General features: G+C 40.7%; 2 protein-coding genes across 16 annotated transcripts in view; one reads left to right on the forward strand and one right to left on the reverse strand.

Moving 5' to 3' along the window:
- The window catches only part of SLC24A1 (solute carrier family 24 member 1), a 45,262-nt gene extending 33,381 nt beyond the window's left edge, over positions 1-11,881 (forward strand). For 3 of the 9 annotated variants that reach the window (XM_024232691.3, XM_054532808.2, XM_054532814.2), the window contains 6 exons: positions 375-461; positions 1,562-1,653; positions 6,370-6,903; positions 7,630-7,719; positions 8,614-8,780; positions 9,799-11,881. In XM_024232691.3, coding sequence (XP_024088459.2) covers positions 375-461; positions 1,562-1,653; positions 6,370-6,903; positions 7,630-7,719; positions 8,614-8,780; positions 9,799-10,048 — 1,220 coding nt within the window. In that variant the 3' untranslated portion in view covers positions 10,049-11,881. Of the gene's footprint in view, positions 1-374; positions 462-1,561; positions 1,654-6,369; positions 6,904-7,629; positions 8,781-9,798 lie in introns of those variants that run through there. The other 6 variants (XM_054532811.2, XM_063716185.1, XM_054532809.1 and 3 more) reach the window with 4 other exon arrangements.
- The window catches only part of DENND4A (DENN domain containing 4A), a 144,237-nt gene continuing 127,838 nt past the window's right edge, over positions 10,507-26,905 (reverse strand). For 5 of the 7 annotated variants that reach the window (XM_024232687.2, XM_054532807.1, XM_024232690.2 and 2 more), the window contains 8 exons: positions 26,447-26,622; positions 26,212-26,358; positions 24,364-24,562; positions 23,888-24,142; positions 21,787-21,904; positions 21,009-21,171; positions 20,779-20,843; positions 15,141-17,992 (listed from right to left, as the gene is read on the reverse strand). In XM_024232687.2, coding sequence (XP_024088455.2) covers positions 17,856-17,992; positions 20,779-20,843; positions 21,009-21,171; positions 21,787-21,904; positions 23,888-24,142; positions 24,364-24,562; positions 26,212-26,358; positions 26,447-26,622 — 1,260 coding nt within the window. In that variant the 3' untranslated portion in view covers positions 15,141-17,855. Of the gene's footprint in view, positions 10,591-14,025; positions 14,455-15,140; positions 17,993-20,778; positions 20,844-21,008; positions 21,172-21,786; positions 21,905-23,887; positions 24,143-24,363; positions 24,563-26,211; positions 26,359-26,446; positions 26,623-26,905 lie in introns of those variants that run through there. The other 2 variants (XM_054532805.2, XM_054532803.2) reach the window with 2 other exon arrangements.

A 26,905-nucleotide genomic window follows, 5' to 3' on the forward strand; every position in this document is an offset into this window, starting at 1 on the left:
GTCAGAGTCCTTCTCAATTCAGTACCCAAGCAGGCCATCACTTGAGCTTGTAAAGGAAATAAATCCTATTTCTTGGCCCTGAGTCCAACCATGTCATTTTGTCAGAGAGGAAATAGGCCTTGAGAAGGGAAATGACTTACCCTAGGTCACAGCCAGTCAGTGGCAATGCAGAGAATGTAAGACAGAACTTTGGGAATTAGGCACCACAATTAGGCCTCGTGGGATCAGAATCCAGATGTCACAACCCCCATGGCAGCCTTTTCCCACGCTCTGCAGCTGCCCTCTGGCTGCTCAGCTGACTGTCCTAACTGAAAGGGCGTGGCAGGGATGATCCTACGATTCCAGGTAAGATGTATGTCCTGTCTCATTTGCAGTTCGCCTTGCCAAGGAGAAGGAGGAGGAGAGCTTGAATCAAGAGGCCAGAGTCCAATCCCAGGCCAAAGCAGAAAGCAAACCAGAAGGTGAGAGGATGGCCAGACCAGTGGGTTTTCTCCTGCCCGCCTCTCCCTGCTGTCAGTCGTGAGCTTGGCCTGGAGGCAGCAGCCAGCCAGGCCAGGGGCTGAGGCACATCTTTGGCCTCTGTGAGCCAGTCAGTTAGAGTGATGGTCGGGTGTTGCCCTGATCGCTGCTCCACTCCAGACTCTTCCTTCCCAGGTGCTGTCTTTCTGACATGGCTGCTGGTCTGAGAGTGGCCCCATACAGCTTCCTCTCCATTTTCCACAGCTGGGGTAGGTGAGGAAAGGCTAGGGGGTTGTTGAACTCCCACTTCTTTTTGCTAAATCTCATCCCAAATGAGACTGTGGGACTTTATTTCTTCTTCCTGTCTCTTCTGTACAAGAACAGTGTTGCTAGTTATTGGTCTGAAATCAGCAACCCCAGTGAGGGAAGGCTACCAGGGGTCTGGTGTCACAGAAGTCTAGTATCTTTGTGGCAGCTAGGACTGAGAAAGTGGGACAGCCACTGCCATGTGGGCTCTGCACAGCACAGCAGGACTGCCTGGTCCACCCAGGAACCCCTGGAGTGAGGTGGAACAGCAGTCATTCTTCCCATCCTATAGACTAAGAGGCTCAGAGAGGTCAAGTGACTTCCCAAAGCCACACAGCCAAGAAGTGAGAGAACCTGTACCTAAACCTAGCTCTCCAGACTTTCCAAGTTTCCCTTCCTGTCAGTCCTGTTCCAAGGCTTCAAAAGCTGCTGCCTTTGGAATCAGCAGGATCCTTCCCAAAGGGTCATTCTCTGAGTGCTGGGAGCTTTGCCCTCTCTCTGTTCTGGCTGCCCAGCTGTTGACAGTGTCCTTAGCCACAATGGCCAGGATGGAAATGTCTGTGAATTATAGGGGAGCACGGATGGTCACTTGCCAACTGTCTTCTCATCTGCAGATAGGTCAGGGCAATAACAATTCACATCATCTTACTTTTCCTACTGACAAGAAATTCCCCCAAATAAACCTTCAGAAACCCTGAAGTCCAATAGCCCTGTAGCCACTTATGCCAGCGTCTCTGCCAGTTTCCCTGAGAACCTTGTCCACTCTTCTGATGTAACCCATGTTTATCCTTTAAAGAGGAGGAGCCAGCCAAGCTCCCTGCGGTCACGGTCACACCAGCCCCTGCTCCAGACATCAAGGGAGATCAGAAGGAGAATCCAGGCGGTCAGGTAGGCACCCAGCCTTTGCACAAACGAAACTGGAGAGGTCTAGGGAAGGAACTCTTGACCAAAAATACATCCTCCCTGAAGGTCTGAAATCCTATTTGAGGTTCATTCCTCTGGGGGTAAATATTACTCTTTCTCTGAAGATCACTTCAAAAATACAAATGTCTCATGGGGCCAATTAACTCACTGGAACATCTTACATGAGTGAACTAATATACTGACAATGTATTGTGAACTGTCACATGCTATAAGAACATAAGGAATAATTGTTAGTGGGTCTGTCAGCAACTAGGTGACAGTGAGACCAGGTAGCTCCAGAGCACTGGGCAGCTTGAAATGGAGGTGGGAGGGTTGCTGGGTGAAGGCTTTCGAACCTTCTGAGCCTCCTTATTGCCGACTGCACCTGGTCAGGCATCTCAGCCTTGTCTGCAGAGCTTTCCAAGTCCTGACACTGCCCTGTCTTTACAGCCTCATGGTCTCTTCTTCTACCATGTTCCAGCCAAACTGGATTTCTTGTCTCCATGTTTTTCTTTTTCCTTTTTCTTTTTTTTTTTTTTTTTCTGTATTTTTAGTAGAGATGAGGTTTCACCATGTTGGCCAGGATGGTCTTGATCTCCTGACCTTGTGATCCACCCATCTCGGCCTCCCAAAGTGCTGGGATTACAAGCATGAGCCACTATGCCCGGCCGTCTCCATGTTTTTCTACCTCCCAGCCTTGGCTCACATGGTTTCCTCTCCCTAGAATACCTTTTCTCCTCCATTTTCATAGATCCTCATCTTACCACACACCCCAACCCCCCTCCCCAGCCCCTGGCCAGTATAAACACCTTTGTCACATAGCTGCCTTGATCCACTCCAAATCTGAATGCCCCTGATGCTCTGCACCTATCTCAGGGCTTTTACCAACTGTCTTCCTTGGATTCTGAGCCTACTAGGTGGTGAGGTTCCTGAAGGCAAGATCGAAGTCTGAGTCATCCTGTCTCCCCTACAGAGGGAAGCAGAATGCCTGGTGCACAGCTGGCTCAATATATGTTGAATGACTGACAGTAAAAAACATTCCATGTGCAAGTTCCATCTCTTTTTTTCTCTCTATTCAGTACCCAGAAAGTGCTTCATTATATCTCGTCCTTAAGCCAGCAACTTTGGGTTCAGCGTCTAAGACATCTTCATGGTAACATGAATAGGCCTATTACCACTAGCTCAAGTAAAAGGGATTAAGAGGATACAGACGTATCCCCTGGAATCCCAGGGCAGGAAGTGAAGCTTGATCTCATGAAGAGCTGGGGCTAGGCCTGAGAAGGCATCTGTGACCCTGGTGGCTTCTCATTCCATGTCCTGCTCTCCCTCACATCCCTTCTCAGAGTACGGGCTCTATCATGGGCCTCTCTTGGCAGGCTGGCTTCATTTGTTCCCTTATGAGCACATAAAACCCCAAGCTACTATCCCAATCCTGCGTCCACAGGAGAATCAGTGACTGGTTTCCAGTCTTAAAAGAGAGAGAATCGGGCCGGGCGCGGTGGCTCACACTTGTAATCCCTGCACTTTGGGAGGCTGAGGCAGGAGGATCACTTGAGGTCAGGAGTTTGAGACCAGCCTGGCCAACATGGTGAAACCCCATCTCTACTAAAAATATAAAAATTAGCTGGGTGTGGTGGTGCATGCCTGTAATCCCAGCTACTTGGGAGGCTGAGGCAGGAGAATCACTTGAACTCTGGAGGTGGAGGTTGCAGTGAGCAGAAGTCGCACCACTGCACTCCAGCCTGGGTGACAGAGTGAGACTGTCTCAAAAAAAAAAAAAAAAAAAAAAAAAGAGAGAGAGAGAAATCGGTTCAACCCAGCTCCTTGGTCAAGAATCCAACTTGCATCCAACTGGTTGTGGCTGGCTGACTTGACTCCAACACGGGAAGAGGAAGCTACTTGCTCAGCTGGGGCTATTAGGAGTGACAGTCTTCAGAGTAGAGGGTGCAGAACACGCAGACACTCCCATATTTATGGGTTTAAGTGACTTGTCGTCTCCTCTGGGAAGCATTCTCTACCTGATGGGGGTAGACAGGAGAGGGCAGGAACGATTTCAGACTAAAATCTTCTCAGTCCTCATTCTCAGTGCAAACTGCAGGCCTCATCAGTAGTATTTGATGTCCTCATTGGGGGTTCTCAACCCTGGTTGCATATTAGAATAATTTGGGGAAGTTAAAAAAAAATGACCAGGCCCCACCCTCAACCAATGAAGTCAGAATATCTGGGGTGGGTCCTCAGGCATCAATGATTTAAAAAGCCTTCAGGGCTGGGCGCGGTGGCTCACGCCTGTAATCCCAGCACTTTGGGAGGCCGAGGCGTGTGGATCACGAGGTCAGGAGATCGAGGCCATCCTGGCTAACACGGTGAAACACCGTCTCTACTGAAAATACAAAAAATTAGCCAGGCGTGGTGGCACATGCCTGTAATCCCAGTTACTCGGGATGCTGAGACGAGAGAATGGCATGAACCCGGGAGGCAGAGCTTGCAGTGAGCTGAGATGGTGCCACTGCACTCCAGCCTGGGCGACAGAGCAAGACTCCGCCTCAAAAAAAAAAAAAAAAAGCCTTCAGGTGATTTTAATGTGCAGCACAATTGAGAATCACTCAACATTCTTTGGGGGTTGCCAATATCATGACATTTGTTACAGACAACATATTTACTCCATGAACACATAGCCCAGGGCTCTTGCTCAAGGGATGGACCAGCATATTGCTATAGGTTAGCTGGGTGCCTAATCTGAGGACAGTCTGAATCAATGGCTTTTAATTTTATCTCTTTTTTTTTTTTTGAGACTGAGTCTTGCTCTGTCACCTAGGCTGGAGTGCAGTGGCACGATCTCAGCTCACTGCAACCTCTGCCTCCCAGGTTCAAGCGATTCTCCAGCCTCAGCCTCCTGACGAGCTGGAATTACAGGCACTTACAGGCATGCACCACCAAGCCTGGCTAATTTTTTTTTTTTTTTTTTTTTTTTTTTTTTTTTTTTTTTTTTTTTTTTTTTAGTACAGATGGGGTTTCACCACATTAGTCAGGCTGGTCTCAAACTCCTGACCTCATGATCCACCCAACTCGGCCTCCCAAAGTGCTGAGATTACAGGTGTGAGCCACTGTGCCCGGCCTATCTCTTAAATTTTTTACGGGGGTATGGGGTCTCACTATATTGCCCAGGCTGGCCTGGAACTCCTGGGCTCTAGCAATCCTACTGCCTCAGCTGCCTGAGTAGTTGAAACATAGGCATCTACGTCTGAGACCACACCCAGCTATCAATGGCTTTTAGGGTGTGTGGAGATAGTCAGTGGTTCCCAAACACTGGTCTAAAGGTGGATGTTTTAGGAACAGTTGTGAGTATGTTAAAATACAGATTCTTGGCTTCCAAATCCTAGAGAGTCTAATTCAGTTGGTCCAGGTGGGGGTCAGAAAATCTGTATTTCTTTTTTCTCTTTGAGAAAGAGTCTTGCTCTGTCACCCAGGCTGGAGTGCAGTGGCGCAATCTCAGCTCACTGCAACTTCCACCTCCCAGGTTCAAGCAATTCTGCCTCAGCCTCCCGAGTAGCCGGGATTACAGGTGCCTGCCACCGTGCCCAGCTAATTTTTGTATTTTTAGTAGAGACAGAGTTTCACCATGTTGGCAAGGCTGGTCTCAAACTCCTGACCTTGTGATCTGCCCACCTCAGCCTCCCAAAGTGCTGGGATTACAGGCATGAGCCACCGTGCCCGGCCTAAAAATCTGAATTTCTAATAAGCTCCACAGGCTGCCAAGTTTGGGAGCCAGACATCTCATTCGGCCCTTTACCTGGTATTGATTGGTAAAGCAGGATAGCTTGGTGGACCACCCATATTCAAATCCCAACTTCATCACTTATAAACCACGTGGACCATGGGCAAGTTACTTAGCTCCTTTTACTCCAGTTTCTCCATCTGTAAGATGGGCATAGTTTTATCCATATCATGAATTAATTGATTCATAAAACACAGTAAGTGCTAGCTATTATTATTAAACTACTTCCCATGGTGCCTGGCACATAAAAACCCTCAATAAATAGGCATTATCATCCTTATTTTATAGATATAAGGTAATAAAACAATTTAGGAGTTTTAGTAAACTCAGCAATGCATTGTGACCACCAAAGGATGTCATGCCATATTAAGCAACATTAATGGAAACATTGTATCTAAGACAAGGGAGGTGATAGCCCTGTTCCACTCCATGCAATATTCTGTATTCAGTTTTGGATGCCCTCCTCCTGGGATATAAGCTAATTAAAATGAGTTCACCAGGATAGGGAGGAGGCTCTAGGCCATAGCATGTAGAAATGATATAAGGACCTGGGAATCTTTAACCCAGGGAAGAGAGCTGTCTCATGGAAGATTGATGTTTTGTAAGGCATCAAAGAGTAAACCTATACATGGGGGTAGAACTTTGATATGAATATGGACTTCAGATGAATCAGAGGTGCCAAAGATGACAGAAGCTGCTTCAGGTGGTGAGCTTTCCACCCCTGGAAATGATCAAATAAAAGCTGGACAGCCACTAGGTAGGAGTGTGGTCATGGGAATTCTGCTGAATTATCATACTAGTTTTCTCCTCATACTTAAGTTTTCAGATACCTTCTGAGAAGCACGCCAACAAAAAAATGGGGGAGTAACATAAGGAAAACAAGCAGAGCAGTTACCACACATTAATCTGTTGGTTTTGGATTGCAGGAAGATGTGGCTGAGGCCGAGAGCACAGGTGAAATGCCAGGCAAAGAGGGCAAAACTGCTGGTGAAGGTGAAACTGAAGAGAAAAGTGGAGGTGAAACTCAACCAGAAGGTGAAGGTGAAACTGAAACACAAGGAAAAGGAGAAGAACGTGAAGGTGAAAATGAAGCAGAAGGAAAAGGAGACAATGAAGGTGAAGGTGAGGGTGAAATCCACGCAGAAGATGGTGAAATGAAAGGTAATGAAGGTGAAACTGAAAGCCAGGAACTCAGTGCTGAAAATGACGGTGAAGCCAAAAATGATGAGAAAGGTGTAGAAGATGGAGGGGGAAGTGATGGAGGGGGTAGCAAAGAGGAGGAAGAGGAGGAGGAAGAGGAGGAGGAAGAGGAGGAGGAGGAGGAGGAAGATGAGGAGAAGGGAAATGAAGAGCCTCTGTCCCTGGACTGGCCTGAAACCAGGCAGAAGCAGGCCATTTACCTCTTCCTCCTGCCCATCGTGTTCCCACTGTGGCTGACAGTCCCCGACGTCCGAAGGCAGGTGAGTGTGCCCATCTGTATCTCAGACTCTTTATCCCCAGCAAGGCTGTGGGGTCTCTAGGCATGCAGGGCTCACACTCAAGAGGAGAAAGAGGCCAGGGACAACCAGCTTAGCAGGGCTCCCCATTGAGATCTGGGAAGGGACTGAAGCCTTGGAGGGGGACGATGTGCTTAGGGGACATACCACTGGGACTGGGAGGCCCTAGACCTCATGTGCTTTATTCCCACTGCTATAAGCAGCATACACTAGTCCCTCTTTGACTCCTATCTCAGTTTCTTGATTTTAATTTGAGAATGATACCACTAAACCTCCTCCATATTTCACAGGAGTATTCCCAAAACCCAGGGAAATCACTGGTATTTATACCCAACATTCTTATTTACAAGGAAAGGTATGACCAGAAAGGAATGGTACAAGGAGGTTGCAAAAGCCAAACCAGATACCTAGATTGGCCTGGTTCTAGGGCAAGCAAACAGCTTTCTTCCATCTGGTGACTGCTGTCCACCCTACTGGCTGGACTCCCGTACAGGTATACCCCCAAACCCCATCCTTTTCCATCCATCTCAAGGTCCTCTCTGGAGAGAGAGCCCTCAGGTCAAATGTCTCCAGTTCCCCTCCATCACTCTTCCATTAGAACTTGTCACTGATTCTTGGGCTTGCTCAGAAGGGCCAAAGACCTTTTAGCCTCTACAGCTCACTTCTCGTCCTTTTCAAACTTTCAAACAGGAGTCTAGGAAGTTTTTTGTTTTCACCTTCCTGGGATCTATCGTGTGGATAGCCATGTTCTCATACCTCATGGTGTGGTGGGCTCACCAGGTGAGTGAACAGCAGGAACGAAATTCTCTACCAGCAGGTCCCAAGGACACTTTCCTTCAGGATCAATCTCCGGTACTCAGGGAATCTCGAGGATCAAGTGAATTCGTGCAGTTTCTATGTTGTTTGTAAAGGCTTAAAGGTAGACTTTTTATTCCAGTGAACGCAGTGCTTCTCAAGTGCGGCTTTTCTGTCATATCCTGTAGCATGGCATAGAAGGCCTTGGAATCCTGCCTGATTCCAGCTGAACTTGGCTTATTAGCCTTATTTCCTGCTTTCTCCTCCACGTACCCATCCCTCTCATCTGGTGAAATCCTACGCATTGAGAGCCACCTGTTTTGCCTGCTCTCTGGCATTCAATTAGTCTTCCTCAGAGTACCCATAGTGTTTCTGTTCTGCCTGGAATACTGCACTGTAATAATTGTTTACTAGCTTTCCTCTCTAAAAGGCTGAGATTAGGGTCTATGTCATCCTGCTCATACTTCGCCTTCAGCCTCTTAGTTCCTGGCACACAGCAAGTGTCCACATTCCTGGAAATAGAAATGCTGACACGAACAGCTCTTTGGAAGGGCAGTTCTTGTGGGGAGGTAGGGGTGTTAAGAGTTGGAATGACAGTGAGCAGCAGATCTGGTGTAGGTAACTTTTAGTCCAATTGTGAAAAGAAGAGCAACATGGTCCCTGCAGCCAGGAGCAGGAGTCTTGCTTGCTCTTCCTCTCTGTGGCCATCTCAGCTGTCGGTCCCCCTATCACCCTTCCTCACTCAGGCTGAGGGGGTGTGGCTGAGCTCCTTTGAAGGCATTCTGTTTGCACAAAGTAGGATGTGGATAGTGCTTGGATGTGCCTCAGGTTTTTCACCTACTGTTGCCATGGTTTCTCATTACTGTTGCCATTTACCAGGTTGGTGAAACAATAGGGATTTCTGAAGAGATTATGGGCCTGACAATCCTTGCAGCAGGCACATCAATTCCTGACCTCATCACCAGTGTGATTGTCGCTCGAAAAGGCCTGGGAGACATGGCTGTGTCAAGCTCTGTGGGCAGTAACATATTTGATATCACTGTGGGGTGAGTGGCAATGTTACTTTCTAAGGGGTATTAAGTATGACTGGAAAACACTGCATTGGCTCTGTTCACTGGTTTTCTGCTTTATTCATTATACATAGAATAAAAGGGCATTTATATTGTTAGTTTCTGCAAAGCAACAAAATATCTTCCCTTCATTCATCATAGCCAGATGGGATAATAGAACTAAAATACTGCCTGAAATGTAACTGACTGGAATTTACAGATAAATTGAAAACCAAAATCCATTTCATTCCATTACCAAATACCGTCAAATGCTCTGCTCACTGACTTTCAAGGCGGTGGAGGTGGGATTGGAAGGAGCAATGACTCAACTTCACTTCTTGGTACTACTCCTGCTCCTTTGTATGTGAACTCCTGCTAGCTCAGAGGCTCTAAACAGCATTTTGTATAACGTGCAAATGCCTTATCCTCCTGTACCCATCCTCTTACTCCATTCTCCCAACCTTGTCAGAAAGAGGGGCTATTTTCATTTCCCCAATCATATTCTGAATTTGGGTGGTAGATTTGTTCCTTAAATTTGAATTTGTGTATGTGTATTTGGGGTGAGGGGCAGCTAAAAAGGCAGCTCTCATCACTAAAGAATTAAAAGAAATGTAGGCCTTATTAAAATGTAGAGATTTAAGAGTACATATCACATTGGGGCTGGGTGTGGTGATGTGTGCCTGTAATTCCAGCATTAAAAAAAAAAAGGCACACATCAACTGATCTGAGTCATATAGAAGTCATGAAGTATGCAGAAAATAAAAACAAAGCTCAGACTCAGAATACTTCAGTTTTAACCTAAGCTCTTCTAGTTACTAGCTGCGAGTCCTTGGGCAAGTAATTTAATTTCCCTGAAACTTAATTTCCTTGTCTGTGAAATGGGGCTAATAATTTCTGTTCACTTCATAGATTTTTTATTGGTGGAAAAATACTTTGTAAAGTGTAAAATACTATTTAAGTGTATGGGATTATTATAAACATTAAGGATCTTCACATCGTTTCTTCAATCTTGCAGCTTGCCTGTTCCTTGGTTGCTTTTCTCTCTTATCAATGGATTACAGCCAGTTCCAGTCAGCAGCAATGGCTTGTTTTGTGCAATTGTTTTGCTTTTTCTCATGCTTCTGTTTGTGATCTCTTCAATTGCGTCATGTAAATGGAGAATGAACAAGATCCTGGGCTTCACAATGTTCCTCCTTTACTTTGTATTCCTGATAATCAGTGTGATGTTAGAAGATAGAATCATATCCTGTCCTGTATCTGTCTGAGTCAGTCACTCTTGCTTACAATGGGCATGGATCAGAAGACCATGCAGAAGTTACTGTATCTCTTGTGACACTAATGAAAGAATGTATATGATCCTGGAAAGTGAACTGGGTGACCTAGGACCTCTGATGTGAATGTGATCTGAGACTAAGGTTTGTCCTTGGAAACACCTGCAGCTCATTGTGGATTAAGACCCTCGCCCCTGGAGGGGTGGAGTTTCTACCCCTGACTCATGCAGACATCTATTACATGGAGGCAGCAGAAGGACCCTTGGAGCCAGAGGGTTTTCTAAATGAGATAACTGGGGGCAAAGGTTGGGATAGGAGCAGCAGCTATAAGACAAGCTCCTATGCTCACCGTTCCCTGATCATTCCAAGGGCTGCTGGCCCAAAAGATGCAGATGTGGTCTACATGTCAGCCTTCCTGACCTCTGCCCCAAACACATGCTGCAATTTTGTCTCCTCCTTTTCTGTTCAAATTGTGAGGTTCTATCAGGTTTGTAATCACTGTAGCTTCAGTTATTGTTGAGTTTAGGGATCCAAGACTACAGAAAAAAAAGAAATATAACAGGAATCAATGATCATTCCACGTTTTGTAGCCCACTGCATCTGGATATATACCAGTATTTTCTTTCTTTTTTTTTTTTCTTTGAGACAGAGTTTTGCTCTTGTTGCCCAGGCTGGTGTGCAATGGCGTGATCTTGGCACACCACAACCTTCCCCTCCCCGGTTCAAGCAATTCTCCTGCCTCAGCCTGAAGTCGTGATCTGCCCGCCTCGGCCTCCCAAAGTGCTGCGATTACAGGCGTGAGCCACCGTGCCCGGCCTATACCAGTATTTTCTAGTTTAAAAGGAGGACTACATTAACTCTTATTGTTGCATTTCTGAAAAGTGAAATTTAAAAAGCAGCCTGAAAAATAAAAATTTATAATTTGCCCTTGAATTGGAAGGAATGGAGATTAGGGAAGGAAAACTACTCTAGAGGCCATTTAAAAGTATGTGTTTATTAGAACATGCAAATTAATGTTGTCTCCATCAGTGGTCACCTTGAGGGATTAGACATTCTAATGGAATGTCCTGGCTCCACCCTTGGCCAGCTGTCCTGGCTCCACCCTCCAGCATGTTCTCACCCAACAATGACAGTTGAGTGGAGTGGGAAGGGAAGGGAAGTCATTCTAAAGAGTCCAAAGTCAGTAGTGCCACATCTGGTTTATAAAGTAAGAGATCCAGTGGGGCAATGCTATTTTTGTATGTCAACCTAGATCGGATTATAAAGCAAGACTGATTTCTTCTGTGGTTTATGAATGGATCTTAAGTTAATTACAAAAGGGAAATTCCAAGAATGCATAACACAATGACAACATGGTGAGAAAAGTGCAGTACTACTTCCAAGGTAGCTAGTGTAAAGGACACTTGAGTTTTTAAAAATGTGGTTAAATGTTTTATGTGGAATTTGATGAGTTTGTATATTAAATACCACTGCTTGCTGCTTTTACTAGAATCAAGTTAAGGGACACGTTAGAAATAGAACAGCTTAATATCACTGGCTTCAGAGCAAAATGAGCTCGGGTGACTCTAGATTATGATGGTAAATATGGCTTTAATTACAAACATGAGGAATGATTCACTGAAGATGAAAAGATAGGATGGATGTGATGTGAAAAAAACCCAAACATTTTGGCATTGAACGATGGCTAAGGTGTTCCAAGTATTCCATCTTTTAAAGATGATGAACTGCTTAATTAATTGCCTCGCTACCCCAGGATTCCCATTCTTTGGAAATAATTTTTATTAAATTTCAATAAACTGTGAATCCCAATGGTATTTTACTTTACAACATGGATGGGCTCATCCTTATCTTTAGGTCATTTGGTCAGAATCCTCCCGAGAAGGCTGATGAAGAGTATGGAATCATGTTCCAATTCTATATTCTTAATTATCCTTATTCCTGATGCTACTGCATTGCTGGGTTTCCATAGCCAAGGCCTAAGAACAGGAGGAGAAGGCAATGCCTGTGGGAGGGAGGTCCCAATACCAAAATTCTGGGCGCTAACCTGGTGTCTGCAGCCTGTTCCCGTTAGCCTTGGGGATGTCACCTCACCCACAGCCTGGGATCTGACGTTCTTCCTCAGACTGAGTAAGGAGTGATGGACCGTAAAATGCTGTGTAATGATAAAAGGCTGAAATATCCACTGAATGATTAAAACCAACTCTAACAATCTGACATCCTTTTCCCAGTTTGCTGAATTTCTGGCATACCCCTTTGCCTAGAAGGGAAGTTCTGATCACTTCACAGTGTTACAGAAAAGGACAAGTACAAAAAATGAAAGCTGAGTCTTGATGAATGAGTAGGAATTCACTGGGGTAGAGAGTGAGATTACTTTGGTGAGATGGAAAACTTGTGTAACTTTTAAAAGACTAATTAGTTATACCTGGAAATTAAATTTTTTGGTCACACATTTACAAACGTACTATAATATTAAAATCATGCTGTTTTAGAGGTAAAGTACCATTTAAAAATGTCAAGATAATATTGAGATGGTTCTCTCACTTTATAGGCAGAATATTCTGTATATAGTTACTTGTGACAAATTCTAGGTCGTTCATTCAGCCTGGAAAGTCTGAACTGTCCCAAATGGGTATTTGAATTGGAAGTCAGTGGCTACATGGATGACTTCAACCCCCTTAGGCTGCACTTCCTTGAAGGCCCTGGTAATAGGTTTGAGCTAGTTTTCTGAATTCTTCCTCATTTAATGGGTTAAGAGTTTATATAGTACCAGAAAAAAGAGATGTATTCCAAATTTTTCAAACTGTTATGTGTTTAAATGGTGTTTTGTTTTGTTTTGTTTTAAAAAGAGACGGGGCCTTGCCCTGTTACCCAGGCTAGAGTGCAGTGACATGAACATGGCTCACTGTAGCCTCACCTTTTGGACTCAGGTGATCCTCCCGCCTCAGCCCCCCAAGTAGCTGGGACTACAGAAGTGCACCACCACACTCAGCTAATTCTTGTTTTTTTGTAGAGATAGGGTTTTGCCATGTTGCCCAGGCTGATCTCGAACTCCTGAGCTCAGGCAATCTGCCTGCCTCGGCCTCCCAAAGTGCTGAGATTACAGGCATGAGCCACTGTACCCAGCCAAAATGGTTACTATATATTTTGAACATTATATTGCACTGTCATCAATAGATTCGAAAATAGTTTTACCAAATTATAGGCTTAGTTTTTTATAGCTGTCTATATCAATATTATTTAAAGATTGAGTACCAAAGGGGGCAGAAATTGGAAATGTATTATCTAGAGCACAGCCTAGTAAAATAATCAGGAAGAGGGCCAGGCGCGGTGGCTCACGCCTATAATCCCAGCACTTTGGGAGGCTGAGGCGGGTGGATCACGAGGTCAGGAGACCGAGACCATCCTGGCTAACATGGTGAAACCCCGTCTCTACTAAAAAAATACAAAAAATTAGCCGGGCGAGGTGGTGGGCACCTGTAGTCCCAGCTACTCGGGAGGCTGAGGCAGGAGAATGGTGTGAACCCAGGGGGGTGGAGCCTGCAGTAAGCCGAGATCGCACCACTGCACTCCAGCCTGGGCAACAGCAAGACTCCGTCTCAAAAAAAAAAAAAATAATAATAATAATAATCAGGAAGAATTGGTTGACCTTATGTGCCAGTGAATACTCTTGGTTCTGACCCTTTTTTGCTGGGAGGGTCCTCCAGCAGGTGCAGCTTGCAATGTGTGCGGGGACTGGATGCTATGAAAGATGTAATGAGAGGGCTCATGAGCAGAGCTGCCTATCCCTGGGGGTTCACTAAAGCCTACAGGACATCCTGGCCCAAGTCTGCCTGCACAACTAAAGGCACACTTCTGGTCTTTAGGCCCTTCGCTGTATGAGCAAGCAAAACCTGCAGAATTTCACTTGCAGAAAATCCACCAGTTGCTGCAATAGTTTTATCATAGTACTACATTTGAAAAGAAAATCTTTAAATAGTAAAGGAGGGAGCCATCCAAATGAACAGGAACTGTGGAAAGGCAGCAATAACTTTATCAGAAGAATCTATTACCATCTCAGAGTACAAGCACATGAGGAGACTTTTGTAATCAAAGATGAAAATTCTTCAATTTGTGTACTGCTAATTTTGTTAAGAAAAATAAGCCAGCCAATATGCTTACTTTGAGGCCAAAGGAGCAAGGTAGTATGAGGATGTTAAGACACCAAGTACTAAGGATATTAAGGTAAACTGGTATGCAGCTGCTAGAGAGTTCAGTTTTGAAATAAAGCTTAGTCTTGTATCCAGACAGGAAGAGGCAGCACATGCTAACTTTAGCACGAAGTACAAGGGTCTTCTCAAAGAGACAGCCTGCTCTTTCTCTTCTTGCTCTGAGATAAAGTGCCAAATAGCAGCGTTCAAGTTCTAGTGAGAGAAATAAAAATAAAGCTGGGCTACTGCACATCACCAAACAAATAGGTATTTTCATACCGCATATTACAAAGTACAGGTTGAGTATCCCTTATCAGAAATGTTTTGGACCAGAAGTGTTTTGGATTTCAGATGTTTTTGAAATTTGGAATATTTGAAAAATACAAACTGGTTGAACATCCCAAATATGAAATCCAAAATGCTCAAATGAGCATTTCCTTTGAGCATCATGTAGGTATTCAAAAAGTTTTGGATTTTGGAGCATTTGGTTCCAGGAGCTCAGCCTGTATTTAGAAATAAAGCATAACTTCGATATAGAGCTAGCTAATACTTGCTGGTTGCACTTAAGTATCATAGTAATTATCAGCATAAAGTAAAAATAAGTATTTACTGCCTAAAATGTTGAACCAATGTTTTCTGGGACCATTTCTCTAAATACACAAATGGGGAGACATACTAGAAAACCTTACAATTAAATATGCTGGTAGTGTTAGGGTTTTAAGAGCAAAACAAAAACCCAAACCCCAAGAAAGTCAGGGAAAAGAACACAAAAATCAGAAGATGAACAGCTGCATATTTCTCCACCTAACACTAGGAGGAAAAAGTAGAATATTTGAAATACGATATGGAATACAAATGTGTGCCATTTAGAACATAATGGTAGGACGTAGTAAACAAGCTACATCAGCACAGGACATGGTTTATTGTCAACCATTTAAACGTATAAACAAAACTAAGAGTAAGAAAGTAAAAGACAGATGATGTAGCAAAAGGGCATTTCTCTCCAACATGATTGGCCATTATTCTCCAAAATGTACGGTTAACAGAAAATTGAAGAAAAGTTTGTATAGAGTTATTTTAAATGATTGATATTTTCTGTTTTCTTTTTTTTTGAGACAGGGTCTTGCTCTGTAATCCAGGCTAGAGTGCAATGGCATGATCACAGCTCATTGCAGCCCCAAACCCCCAGGCTCAAAGTGATCCTCCTGCTTCAGCCTCCCGAGTAGCTGGGATTACCAAGCATGAGCCACCATACCGAGCAAATTAAAAAAATTTTTTTGTAGAGACAGGGTCTCTCTATGTTGCTCAGGCTGGTCTTGAACTCCCGGACTCAAGCAATCCTCCCTGCCTCGGCCTCCCAAAGTGCTGGGATTACAGGCCTCCATGAGCTACCACGCCCAGCTCAAGAATGATTCATATTTTAATTTTCTTTTGAACAGGTTTACCACTTTGTATTCATGTTTTAGGTTTTAAGACTAAATCTGTGCAATAATATTCCCTAGGGATTAAAAGTAGGGGAAATACAACCCTCTCCAAAAGCAGAAACAAAACTTGGGGTGGAAGGAGGAGGTAAAAATTACATTTGCTTTTCCAAATGAGTCTGAATCATAAAACCATAAAGAATGGTTTTATCTCATTCTTTTTTTGTCAGCCATTTGAAATCAATAAACTATGATTCCTACATTTTGTTTGTATTACACAAAAAGTAAACAACAATGAAAGCTGTTTTTAAAAGAGAATAAAAACAACCAACCACAAATAGAAGAGAACCCCAGACGGTTCTCTTGGAGGGATGTTTATCACCAGTGCCAAAAGCCTCCCCCCTCTGAAATGTTTCTCTCAGTTGACAACTTTCAAATGATTTAAAGAACATGTAGAACATGAAGCTTGGATCTGAATAGTAAAGAATAAGATTGGAGTGGTATTTACAAAGGAGAGGCAGATACATGTGCCTAGCACCAGATTTTTCAAGTAAGCAAGTTCAGCCCTAAACTAACTGAACTGAAGTTTTACATTTTTAAACTCTCTCCATTATTTCCCAGAGTTGAAAGCTGTGAAATGTTTCAGCATGGTGCTATTCACTAATGGTGTGAACTCAAAAGGTGGGTTTTCTGCAGCTGAACTGATTCTAAGTCTCAGGACTCCAAGATACCTCCAGTCCAAGTGTCGTGGACTCTACTGGCTTTACACACCTAATTTGGGACTATCCATTTTTTCCTTCTTTAAAACTGGCTAGGGAATTCCTTCACTAATGATAATGTGTGCAAACACACACACATATTGAAAATCTATAACCAATTCTAGCAGCCAAAAGATGTTTTTCCTTACCAGAAATTACCCAAAGAAAGTGACATTAGAAATAATATGACTAAAAATATATTTTTAAAGCCTATTTAATACTCATGATGTCTAAACTTTCAATTTATTGTCTGATTTTGGATATTTCTATATTTTAGATTCTACAGACTTCAGATTCTGAAGCTTGTTGAAAAAGCTAAGTTCCTCAATATGGATGAAAATCTATCTGGCTGTACTTTTAGAGGGGAATTTTTCTACTTTTCAAAAAAATTCTGAATATTTATATATAGTATTAACAGAATACCCCAGTAAGTTATATTTCAGATAAATATTCTATAGTATAATTTGCATTATACCCAATATTTTAGATATTAAAATAAGGGTAAAATTTGGAATATAATCACTTGTCTGCATATCTCCCAACATAAGTTTTCATGTAGAATATTAAAATTTAAATTGATACTTGGATTTATAAGCTATTTTCCCTGTATACTATACGTATCTATTAGCAATAGAGACAATTTTGGAGTCATGGTATAGCGAACCTCTCTGGCTGTCCTTGCACAAGGCTCCATGAGTCAGTCTGGGCAGTGCACGCTACCCTTGCATAACTCACTCCCCGCACTCAGGCTTATGGGTACTAACATGCAATTCTAGGACAACACTTGACACTAGCACTGACATTTTAAAATTCATTCTCCCAAGTAATAAAAAATATATATATAGATAGATATACACAGAGAGATCTGCAGCTGTACTAATTACTTCAAATAGCAGCAGACAAGGAAAATACACACTTGCTTGCTTAAGTTTAAATTCATTTTAAGTTTGCTATATTAAATTTAAAAATTAAAAAAATATCAACTTACTATAAACAATTTAAAATATGTATAATACAACTTCATGGTCAAAACATTTGAATAGTCTATGAAAACAGGAAATACGTTCATCTGACATTTCTGTTTAGATTCCATTCATGATTTTTCAATCTGTCTCTTCCAAGAGAAACCATAAAACAGTTGTCATATTTTATGGCAACTAATTTTCTTTAGGGATTTCCTCATCACAAAAATACTTTATTTCCTATTACAGGGGAGTTAAAGAAGAAGAAAAAAGAAATGAGACACAAAGTGGCTTTCTCCCCACTTGTCACTATTCTCTTCTTCAAACATTCTGTACATAAGCTGTCTGAGTCTTTTGAACCATTTACAAATTGTATTTTCAAAAATTGAAGAAAAAATATTTAGAGTCTAAAAGTGTTATTTTATACACTGACTATACAATATACATTGAATGTTTACACATACAAATACATCTTAAAGATAAGGTTCTCCAAAGGTTTTTCGACATTCCATCACCCCTGTACTTGGTGGTCTATCACAGTTGTGTGTACTCTTGACTTGACTAGGTGTGAGACGATCGTATGCCATCTTGTACTCTTTATCAAAAGCATCTGCAGAAATTGATAAATAAAAGGATAAAGAAATTTAGGTCTGATGTTGAAAACTATCAAGTTTCTATAATACTACAGAAACACAACATTAGAGGCCAAGAAGGAATCACTAGGACATTTCTGCTATCCAAAGGACCACAGCTGGATTGCACAGACCAGTGAAACTTAAAGGTCTGAAAATGCCAATTTTTAATTTTACCAGGTACAGATGTTAAAAACCACCAAATACCATACACACTTTTTTGGTACTTTGCTTTGCATACTCAATAAAAACAGTAAAAATAAATAATAGCCTTTTCCTATCAGGATTAACAAAAAGTTTTTTTGCCCATATTTTCTTTACACTAGTCCTTTTATGGTTTCATTTTTTAAATTTAAATTTTGCTTCAACAGAAATTTTTTTTGGTTTGTGTGTCCTAACTTCCTATATTATGGGATACCTCTGGGAAAATAATCCAAATATCTGAAATCACCATGTAATGATTTTTTTTTCCCTTTTCCACATGGCAACAGATGGAGCTAACAAACTGTTACTTTTAAGGACATTATACCAAAGTCTGTGTGCCTTTTCCCCAGAAGATAGTCCACATGGGACAAAAAGGGACAACAGAGGTTTACAAGCTTCTGCTAAAAGTTTCTCTCAGTCTAGAAATCATGCTAACTTATTGCTTATTTTAAACACATACTGGATAAAAATTTGCCCCTCAGAGAGCCAAATGGGGTATGAATTATAACAATGTCACTAAGATCCTATTTTTCTGCTTTGGGGAGGTGACGGACATAAGAACATCTTTCCTCTCTGAAACAGCACCACAGTGGCAGCCATGAAGGCTTGTTTGAGTTGAGTCAAGTGCACGAGCAAGTGAGCTTCTCTAGCTTGGAGGTCTGGAATTTTTTAGACATTCAAGGAAATCCCACCTTTGGCAGAGTGCCAGAGTAATATCTGACTACAATCTGGGCTTGTATTAGGTAGGGAATAAAGGGATGGTAACAAGGATCTGAGTAATCCTTTTTGGTATCCTCTCTGTTTCACCATAGTTAAAAGGCCTAGCTCAAATAACACTATTCATGATTTTGGTAAGTTCTGGCATCTTTCTCAAGTGGCTAGAATGACTATCCCAATGCCATTTAATAGTCTACCTTTCCTAACTGATTTTATTTTTTATATATATATGTATATATAAATATATATGTATAAATATATATACATATATTATATATACTATATACTTTATATATATTTATATATACATATATTTTATATATACATATATTATATATACATATATATTTTATATATACATATATTATATATACATATATATTTTATATATACATATATTATATATACATATATCTTATATATACACATATATATTTTTATATATACACATATATTTTATATATATACACATACATATTTTATATATATACACATATATTTTATATATATACACACATATATTTTATATATATACACACATATATACACATATATTTTATATATATACACATATTTTATATATATACACACATATTTTATATATATACACACATATTTTATATATATACACACACATATATTTTATATATATACACACACATATTTTATATATATACACACATATATTTTATATATATACACACATATATATATTTTATATATATACACATGTATTTTTTTTTTTTGGTTAGACGGAGTTTCACTCTTGTTGCGCAGGCTGGAGTGCAGTGGCACAATCTTGGCTCACTGCTGCCTCCACCTCCTGGGTTCAAGTGATTCTCCTGCCTCAGGCTCCTGAGTAGCTGGGACTACACGCACGCGCCACCACGCCTGGCTAATTTTGTATTTTTAGTAGAGATGGGGTTTCACCATATTGGCCAGGCTTGCCTCGAACTCCTGACCTCAGACGATCTGCCCGCCTTGGCCTCCTACAGTGTTGGGATTACAGGCGTGAGCCACTGCACCTGGCTGATTTTATTATATATTATATTCCCATAGATATTTATGTTTATTTCTAGACTCCCTATTCTGTACTATTGATTTTTCTAGCTCTGCCCCTGGTAGCATTACCCTGATGTAATTACAGTAGCTTCTAGAAAAGAATCACCTTCTGTTGATTCTTTTTTTATGAGACAAGGTCTTGCTCTACAGCCCAAGCTGGCATGCAGCGGCACTGTCATGGCTCACTGCAGCCTCAACTGCCCAGGCTCATATGATACTTTCATCTCAGCCTCCCAAGTAGCTGGGACTACAGCCATGTGCCACCACATCTGGCTAACTGTTTTGTAGAAATGGGGTTTCACCATGTTGCCCAGGCTGGTCTCAAACTCCTGGGCTCAAGCAATCCACCCACCTTGGCCTCCCAAAGTGCTGGGATTACAGATATGAGCTACTGCACCCAGCCCCTTTCAGTTAAATAATTTTTCCTGACTAGTCCTTTTCTTGTCAGATTAACTTTTAAAAATTGAAATATAATCCATATACCATAGAATTCACTAACTTAAAGTGTACAATTTAGTGTTTTTTTGGTATATTCACAAGACTGTACAACTATCACCACTGCCTAATTCCAGAACATTTTCATCTCACCAAAAAGAAACCTTATACCAGTTAGCAGTCACTCCCTATTCACCCCACCTCTTGGTCCTTAGCAACAACTAATCTACCTTAATATAATTACAGATTTAATATTACCAATAAAGTATAACTACTAATATAAAAATACTTGGAAAACTATTCCATGATATATAAATATTACGTATTAGATATAAAGCTAAATTACCTATATCAATGTTTTCTCTTCCCAGTGCCACAAGTGAGAGAAATAGTATTTCTCTGTATAAACTCCTAGGGAGAAAAAGTCATGGAGAAAATATTAGTATCCATATAGTCCATATGTTCCCTATAAAAAATTTAATGCTATCATAAGCATGAGATATTCTAACAAATTACTAAGCAAACAATATGAATCTGCCTAGGAGAACAATATATTCATCTAAGAGAAGGACTTACCTCTGTCTTTTAAAATGTGGACACTTATTCAGTGTCTCTAAAATCTGACTCATTGGTCCATAGACATCATTCATTTTAATGCTTTTTACCATACTTTTCAACAGTTCCTGGTTAAATGAGTTATCACTTTTTTGCAATAAATGGACCATTGGATATTTTTGGGCTGTAAACGAACAAAAGAACAGATGAAGGAAAATGTTCTGTGTAGACAGGAGAAAGAAATTAAGCAGCAACGGACAGATATTAAGTTACAAAGCACTAAAAATAAATTAAGGGCAATAGATAAAGAGGAATCCAAGAATGAAGAAAGCAAAAAATAAGACAAATAATGACAAAAAAAGGTCTAAAGCTTTCTGTGGTCTTAAATAGACAATAACTAAAAATATTGTTTCCCTTAATACAGCCTCTGATGAAAATTCTAAATCAGCAGCCTGGGATGGAAACAAATAAAAAATAAGTAAAAAGAAGAAATTGGGATGAGCAATGTGCTGAAAGCTGAATTCTGCAAAACACAACCAACCCCTCCAGCACATACACAGCACCCCTCAAAAAACCAAACCAAAAAAAAAAAAAACAAAAAAACAAAAAACCCTTAGACCTCCATAGAAGGTAGCACTAAAAAAATCACTCACTCTCAAACAAAAGAGTACGACTTTGACCTGTAAGACAAAAAGTAGTACAGTAAAATAAAAGTCAGTTATACATTGGTTTACGCTATTTAAAGCAAGTAGAAATTACTCTCATATGAACAAAGTCAGCATTCTATGATGGCACTTACTGTGTGCATTCCAGAGAATGTACAAGGGCTGTCCCGGATCCTGATGTAACTTCATATTGTCCCATAACATTTGGATTAAAACATATTTGCTATCTTCAGACATACAGTGGCGGGGAATCTGTGTTATACAATAAACATTCATTAATGATCCTTACATGATAATTTTTCATAAGTATTTTATAAAATTCTTATAAATATTTTTTAGGATGTATATGTGTGAGACAGAAAAGAGAACAGAAAAAGACTGATTTACCTACATTTGATATCTACTACAGGAAGACAGGCTGTCTGGAAAAGCTAATGATCTCTAAAGATCAGATATAACAAAGTACTTGAGATCAGTGAGAAAGGGTACCAAGAAGAACTCATCTTGCTCCTCTTGCTCATGATTGAAAGTCACAGAAAGATAAATCCAGGAGTCCCATTCTATATCATCCAAGACCCTGGCCCAGATAACGCTGAGTTCACATCTTTGTCACTCATGTATGATGTACTGAAAATCCGAAGCACATGCACAATCATAGGCATGCAGCACAAGAAGACAGAAGGCAAGGTTCCTGAACTTAGAGACCACCATTTAGTGGCAGTGGCAGTATATGAAAAACTCAAGGCACTTTTATAAAACAACATGCCAAAAATACAAATGAACATATAACAAACAAATTGCCTAAATGTTAAACAAAAATCCAGGGTAAAGGAATGACGAGAGTGGTAGCACATGATTGCAATATGAATTTCAATAGTCCCCCTTTATCCTCAGCGGCTATATTCCAAGACCTCCAATGGATACCTATAACTGCAGATAGTACCGAACCCTATATATATACTGTATTTTCCTATACATACATACTTGTGATATTTAATTTATAAATGAGGCACAAAAAGAAATTAACAATAACTAATAAAATAGAACAATTAAAACAATATGCCAGCATCACCACTTTGTGCCATTAAGTAAAACAGGAGTTACATGAACACAAGCACTGTGATACTATCACAGTCGGTCTGATAACAGAGATGGCTACTCAATGATTAACAGGCAGGTGGCATACATAGCGTGGATACACTGAACAAAGGGATGATTCACATCCCAGATGGGACAGCACGAGATTTCATCATGCTACTCAGAACAGCATGCAATTTAAAACTTATGAAGTGTTTCTTTCTGGAAGTTTCCATTTAATATTTTGAGACTACAGTTACCATGGGTAACTGAAACCTCAGAAAGGAAAACCATGAATAAGGAGGGACTGCTGTACAGATATCCTTAAAAAGTGTTAGGCTTGGGCTGGACACAGTGGCTCCTGCCTATAACCCCAGCACTTTGGGAGGCTGAGACAGGAGGGTCACTTGAGCCCAGGGGTTAGAGGTCACAGTGAGCCATGACCACACCACTGCACTCCAGCCTGGGTGACAGGGCGAGACCTTGTGTCAAAAAAAAAAAAAAAAAAAAAAATAGGCTTGTTTTGAAAGAAGTACAAGATATAAGTGGGCCTAACTCACAAATCTTCCTCCTAAGAGTCATTTCCAGTTTATTCTTGAAGCAAGAGCAAAAATTCAAGTACGTTTAATGTAAATTTTAGAAGAAGGCAGAAGAAAAGACTCTTATTGCTAGCCTGTAAGAAGAAAATATTATTTGTAAATACAACTAAAACAATTCTATTTATCTAATGACCCAGATGGCTATTAAAAATATTTAGCATAGGCTGGGCGCGGTGGCTCATTCCTGTAATCCCAACACTTTGGGAGGCTGAGGCAGGAGGATCATAATAAGGTCAAGAGATCGAGACCATCCTGGCCAACATGGTGAAACACCGTCTCTACTAAAAATACAAAAACTAGCCAGGCATGGTGGAGGGTGCCTGTAGTCCCAGCTACTTGGGAGGCTGAGGCAGGAGAATTGCTTGAACCCTGTAGCTGGAGGCTGCAGTGAGCCGAGATAGTGCCACTGCACTCCAGCCTGGCGAAAGAGTGAGACTCCGTCTCAAAAAATAAAACAAATTTAGCATAAAAACAAACCTTACTTTTTAATCATTAGGAATATGCAAACATTACAATGGTGACAGAAGCATTCATTGCCTTTTAATTTTTAGTCTCATACCTTTGAATACTTGTTACAGTGCTCAGAAGAAAGAATCAATCCAGGTAAGTTACTGGGCAAGTCAAGACGTCTGAAATACCATACCAGGTTCCAAAAAACAATTGGATGATGGTCCACAAAGTCTGCCACTGTTATTGCATGATCACCTTCATTTTCCAATAAGCTTTCAAGTTCTTTCCATACCACTAAAGGACTAAGATACGGAACAGTGACAGGATCGGGACTTGGAAGGTGCCATTCTAAACCTAAAGAATCCTGTTGAATAAATAAAAACCATAAATAGCAAATGCAAAATAATACTAAGCCATTAAAAAATTCAATGATTCCCATATGAGTAGAAAAGTAATATAATTGTATCATGGGATAAGAGACTCTTCTTGGCAATAATAAAGCTAATAAGACTACTTAGGACAAGGGGAACAAAATCATACGTAAGTGATCAATTTCCAAATAAAAAAATACACCAAAATACATACTGTAGCTCCTTGTAAAGTAGCTGGCAGGCTGCCTGTAGAAATGAGCTTCTGTCTTCCAGTATCTTCCTTATCCAAGGGGCCAGAAGTACTAATACTCCTGGCCATTGGAAATATTGGACATTTAGACATAGCTGTTTTTGATCTATTAGCAGGGATCTGAATACTTCGGGTGCAAAAATTTTCCTGCAGTTTAGATTTGCTTGGGCATTGAAAAAAGAAGAAAGTGTATCAGTGTCTACATTTACTTTACTTCATCAACAAGGATCATGTTCTCTATCTCTTTTTTTTTTTTTTTTTTAAAGACAGTCTTGCTCTGTCACCGAGGCTGGACTGCAGTGGTGTGATCTCGGCTCTCTGCAACTTCTGTCCCCTAGGCTCAAGCAATCCTCCCACCTCAGCCTCCCGAGTGGCTGGGACTACAGGCACACACCACCATGCCTGCCTAATTTTTGTATTTTTAGTACAGATGGGGTTTCGCCATGTTGTCCAGGCTGGTCTCGAACTCCCAGGCTCAAGCCATCTGCCCACCTTGGCCTCCCAAAGTGCTGGGATTACAAGTGTGGGCCACCACTCCCGGCCATGTTCTTTTTAAAATCAGAGCTAGATGGTCGGGCGAGGTGGCTCATGCCTGTAATGCCAGCACTTTGGGAGGCTGAGGTGGGTGGATTGCCTGACGTCAGGAGTTCGAGAGCAGCTTGGCCAACATGGTGAAACCCTGTCTCTACTAAAAATAGAAAAATTAGCCAGGTGTGATGGCGGGTGCCTGTAATCCCAGCTACTTGGGAGGCTGAGGCAGGAGCATTGTTTGAACCTGGGAGGCAAAGGTTGCAGTGAGCCAAGATTGCACCACTGTACTCCAGTATGGGCAACAGAGTGAGACTCTGTCTCAAAAAAAAAAAAAAAGAATCAGAGCTAGTCATGGCAACATGAATGAAAGGAAATGCTACTCAGGCTTCAGCTGGGAAATAGGATATATTTTTAAGTAGTATAGTCATGATAAATTTCCTTTTTTATCAAATCAACTTTAAATATTCAAGATTCATTCATGTATTCAAAACATTTAGTAGACTTCTATACAGCAGAAAGTACACTAGAACATGGGGATAGAAAGCAGAGAAAAAAGGCACATATTCCTTCAGGAGTCACAACCCAGGAGACAAAGATAAGGGCTACAATAGACCTGTGATAAAAGAAGGTGCACAAACAGATTTTTGGTTTTATTAAGTAATCAAGATCAAATGGGTCGCGTTAGCCTGCCAACACTACACAGGCATTTTTTGGCACATGCAGCTACCAATATGGCTTCATCTGTCCAGCTATATATGGCTTATTTGGCACTTCTGCAAAATGGAATTGATTTCTGCATCAGTTTTAAGTGTAGATTTACTTATATTAGGCTTACTATGTAAATTTTAGTTTAATTTCACAGTTCCTATATCAGCTCCAAATGCTTTCTTAGATTATTAAATATTCCTAGGTAGAAAATTAAGTATTAAAAAGTAGTCGTATTGACTTAATTCCTGAAGAGATAGAGACAAGAAAAAGATGGTCATTATAAACCTCAAGTGTTCTACCTTTTTTTTTTACCTTTAAAATACTAGTAAACATTATCATATATACATACAGCTTAAACTCTGGGGATTAATAAAGTATAACATATAACTACATATTTAAAGATTTATGTGATTAGAGAATTTTAACACTGTTTTAAGAGTAAGAATTTAAGATTATGAATCTGTTATTCACAGACATTTAAACCTGGAAATGGTCAACTAATTTTTCTGTCATACTTCTAAAATATGTGTAAATATATGTTGTTAAAATATAGTTCCACATAATCATAATTACCTATTTAGATCAAAATTCCCTTGAACAGAGACAGCAGATGTGTCAAGACCAGAGGCTGATGTTGAAATGCAAGACTGCCTCGTCTGACTTGAAATGGAGGATGGAAAGTGCATATTTTCTGTTGATGGGCTTGACTTTAGAAAGTATCTGTAATGTGAATCAAAGGAACTTTTTGAGAAAAGAGATATTATAGGGAACATGATCCTTAAACATGAAGGAAAAAAAATATCATTACCTTCCAGGTCGTCTTAAATCTCTTATTTCTATATTCAGAAAGGGTAAGAAGATATTGCCACAGAATGGGCATGTAGTATTGAGATTTGAATCATCTGCTGTCCAGCCAGCCATGATTTCCTCATCATGGACAAGACAATCACAAGTTCTACACCGAGAGCAACTTGAGATGAGAACCTGTGGGAGAAGATAGCACTTTATAAAGAAAGCTGGTTAATTCAGATTATGAATTAAAAACCATTTAAACTCATAAATTCATTGGATAATTAAAACCCAGAAGGATTCAAATGCTATACACAAACACTGGATTACATCAGTGTATTATATACTATAATCGTCTTCAGCTAAATCTATTCCAGAATTTTTGCCTGAAAGGGAAACTTGCTTTTAAGTGAGGATTTTTTCATTATAAATCAGAGTAAAATTTGCTGTGGTTTTATTAATGGAAAAGTAAACTCAA

This window comes from Pongo abelii, chromosome 16 (genome assembly GCF_028885655.2).
Source record: "Pongo abelii isolate AG06213 chromosome 16, NHGRI_mPonAbe1-v2.0_pri, whole genome shotgun sequence".
In the NCBI taxonomy this organism is placed as follows: Eukaryota; Metazoa; Chordata; class Mammalia; order Primates; family Hominidae; genus Pongo; species Pongo abelii.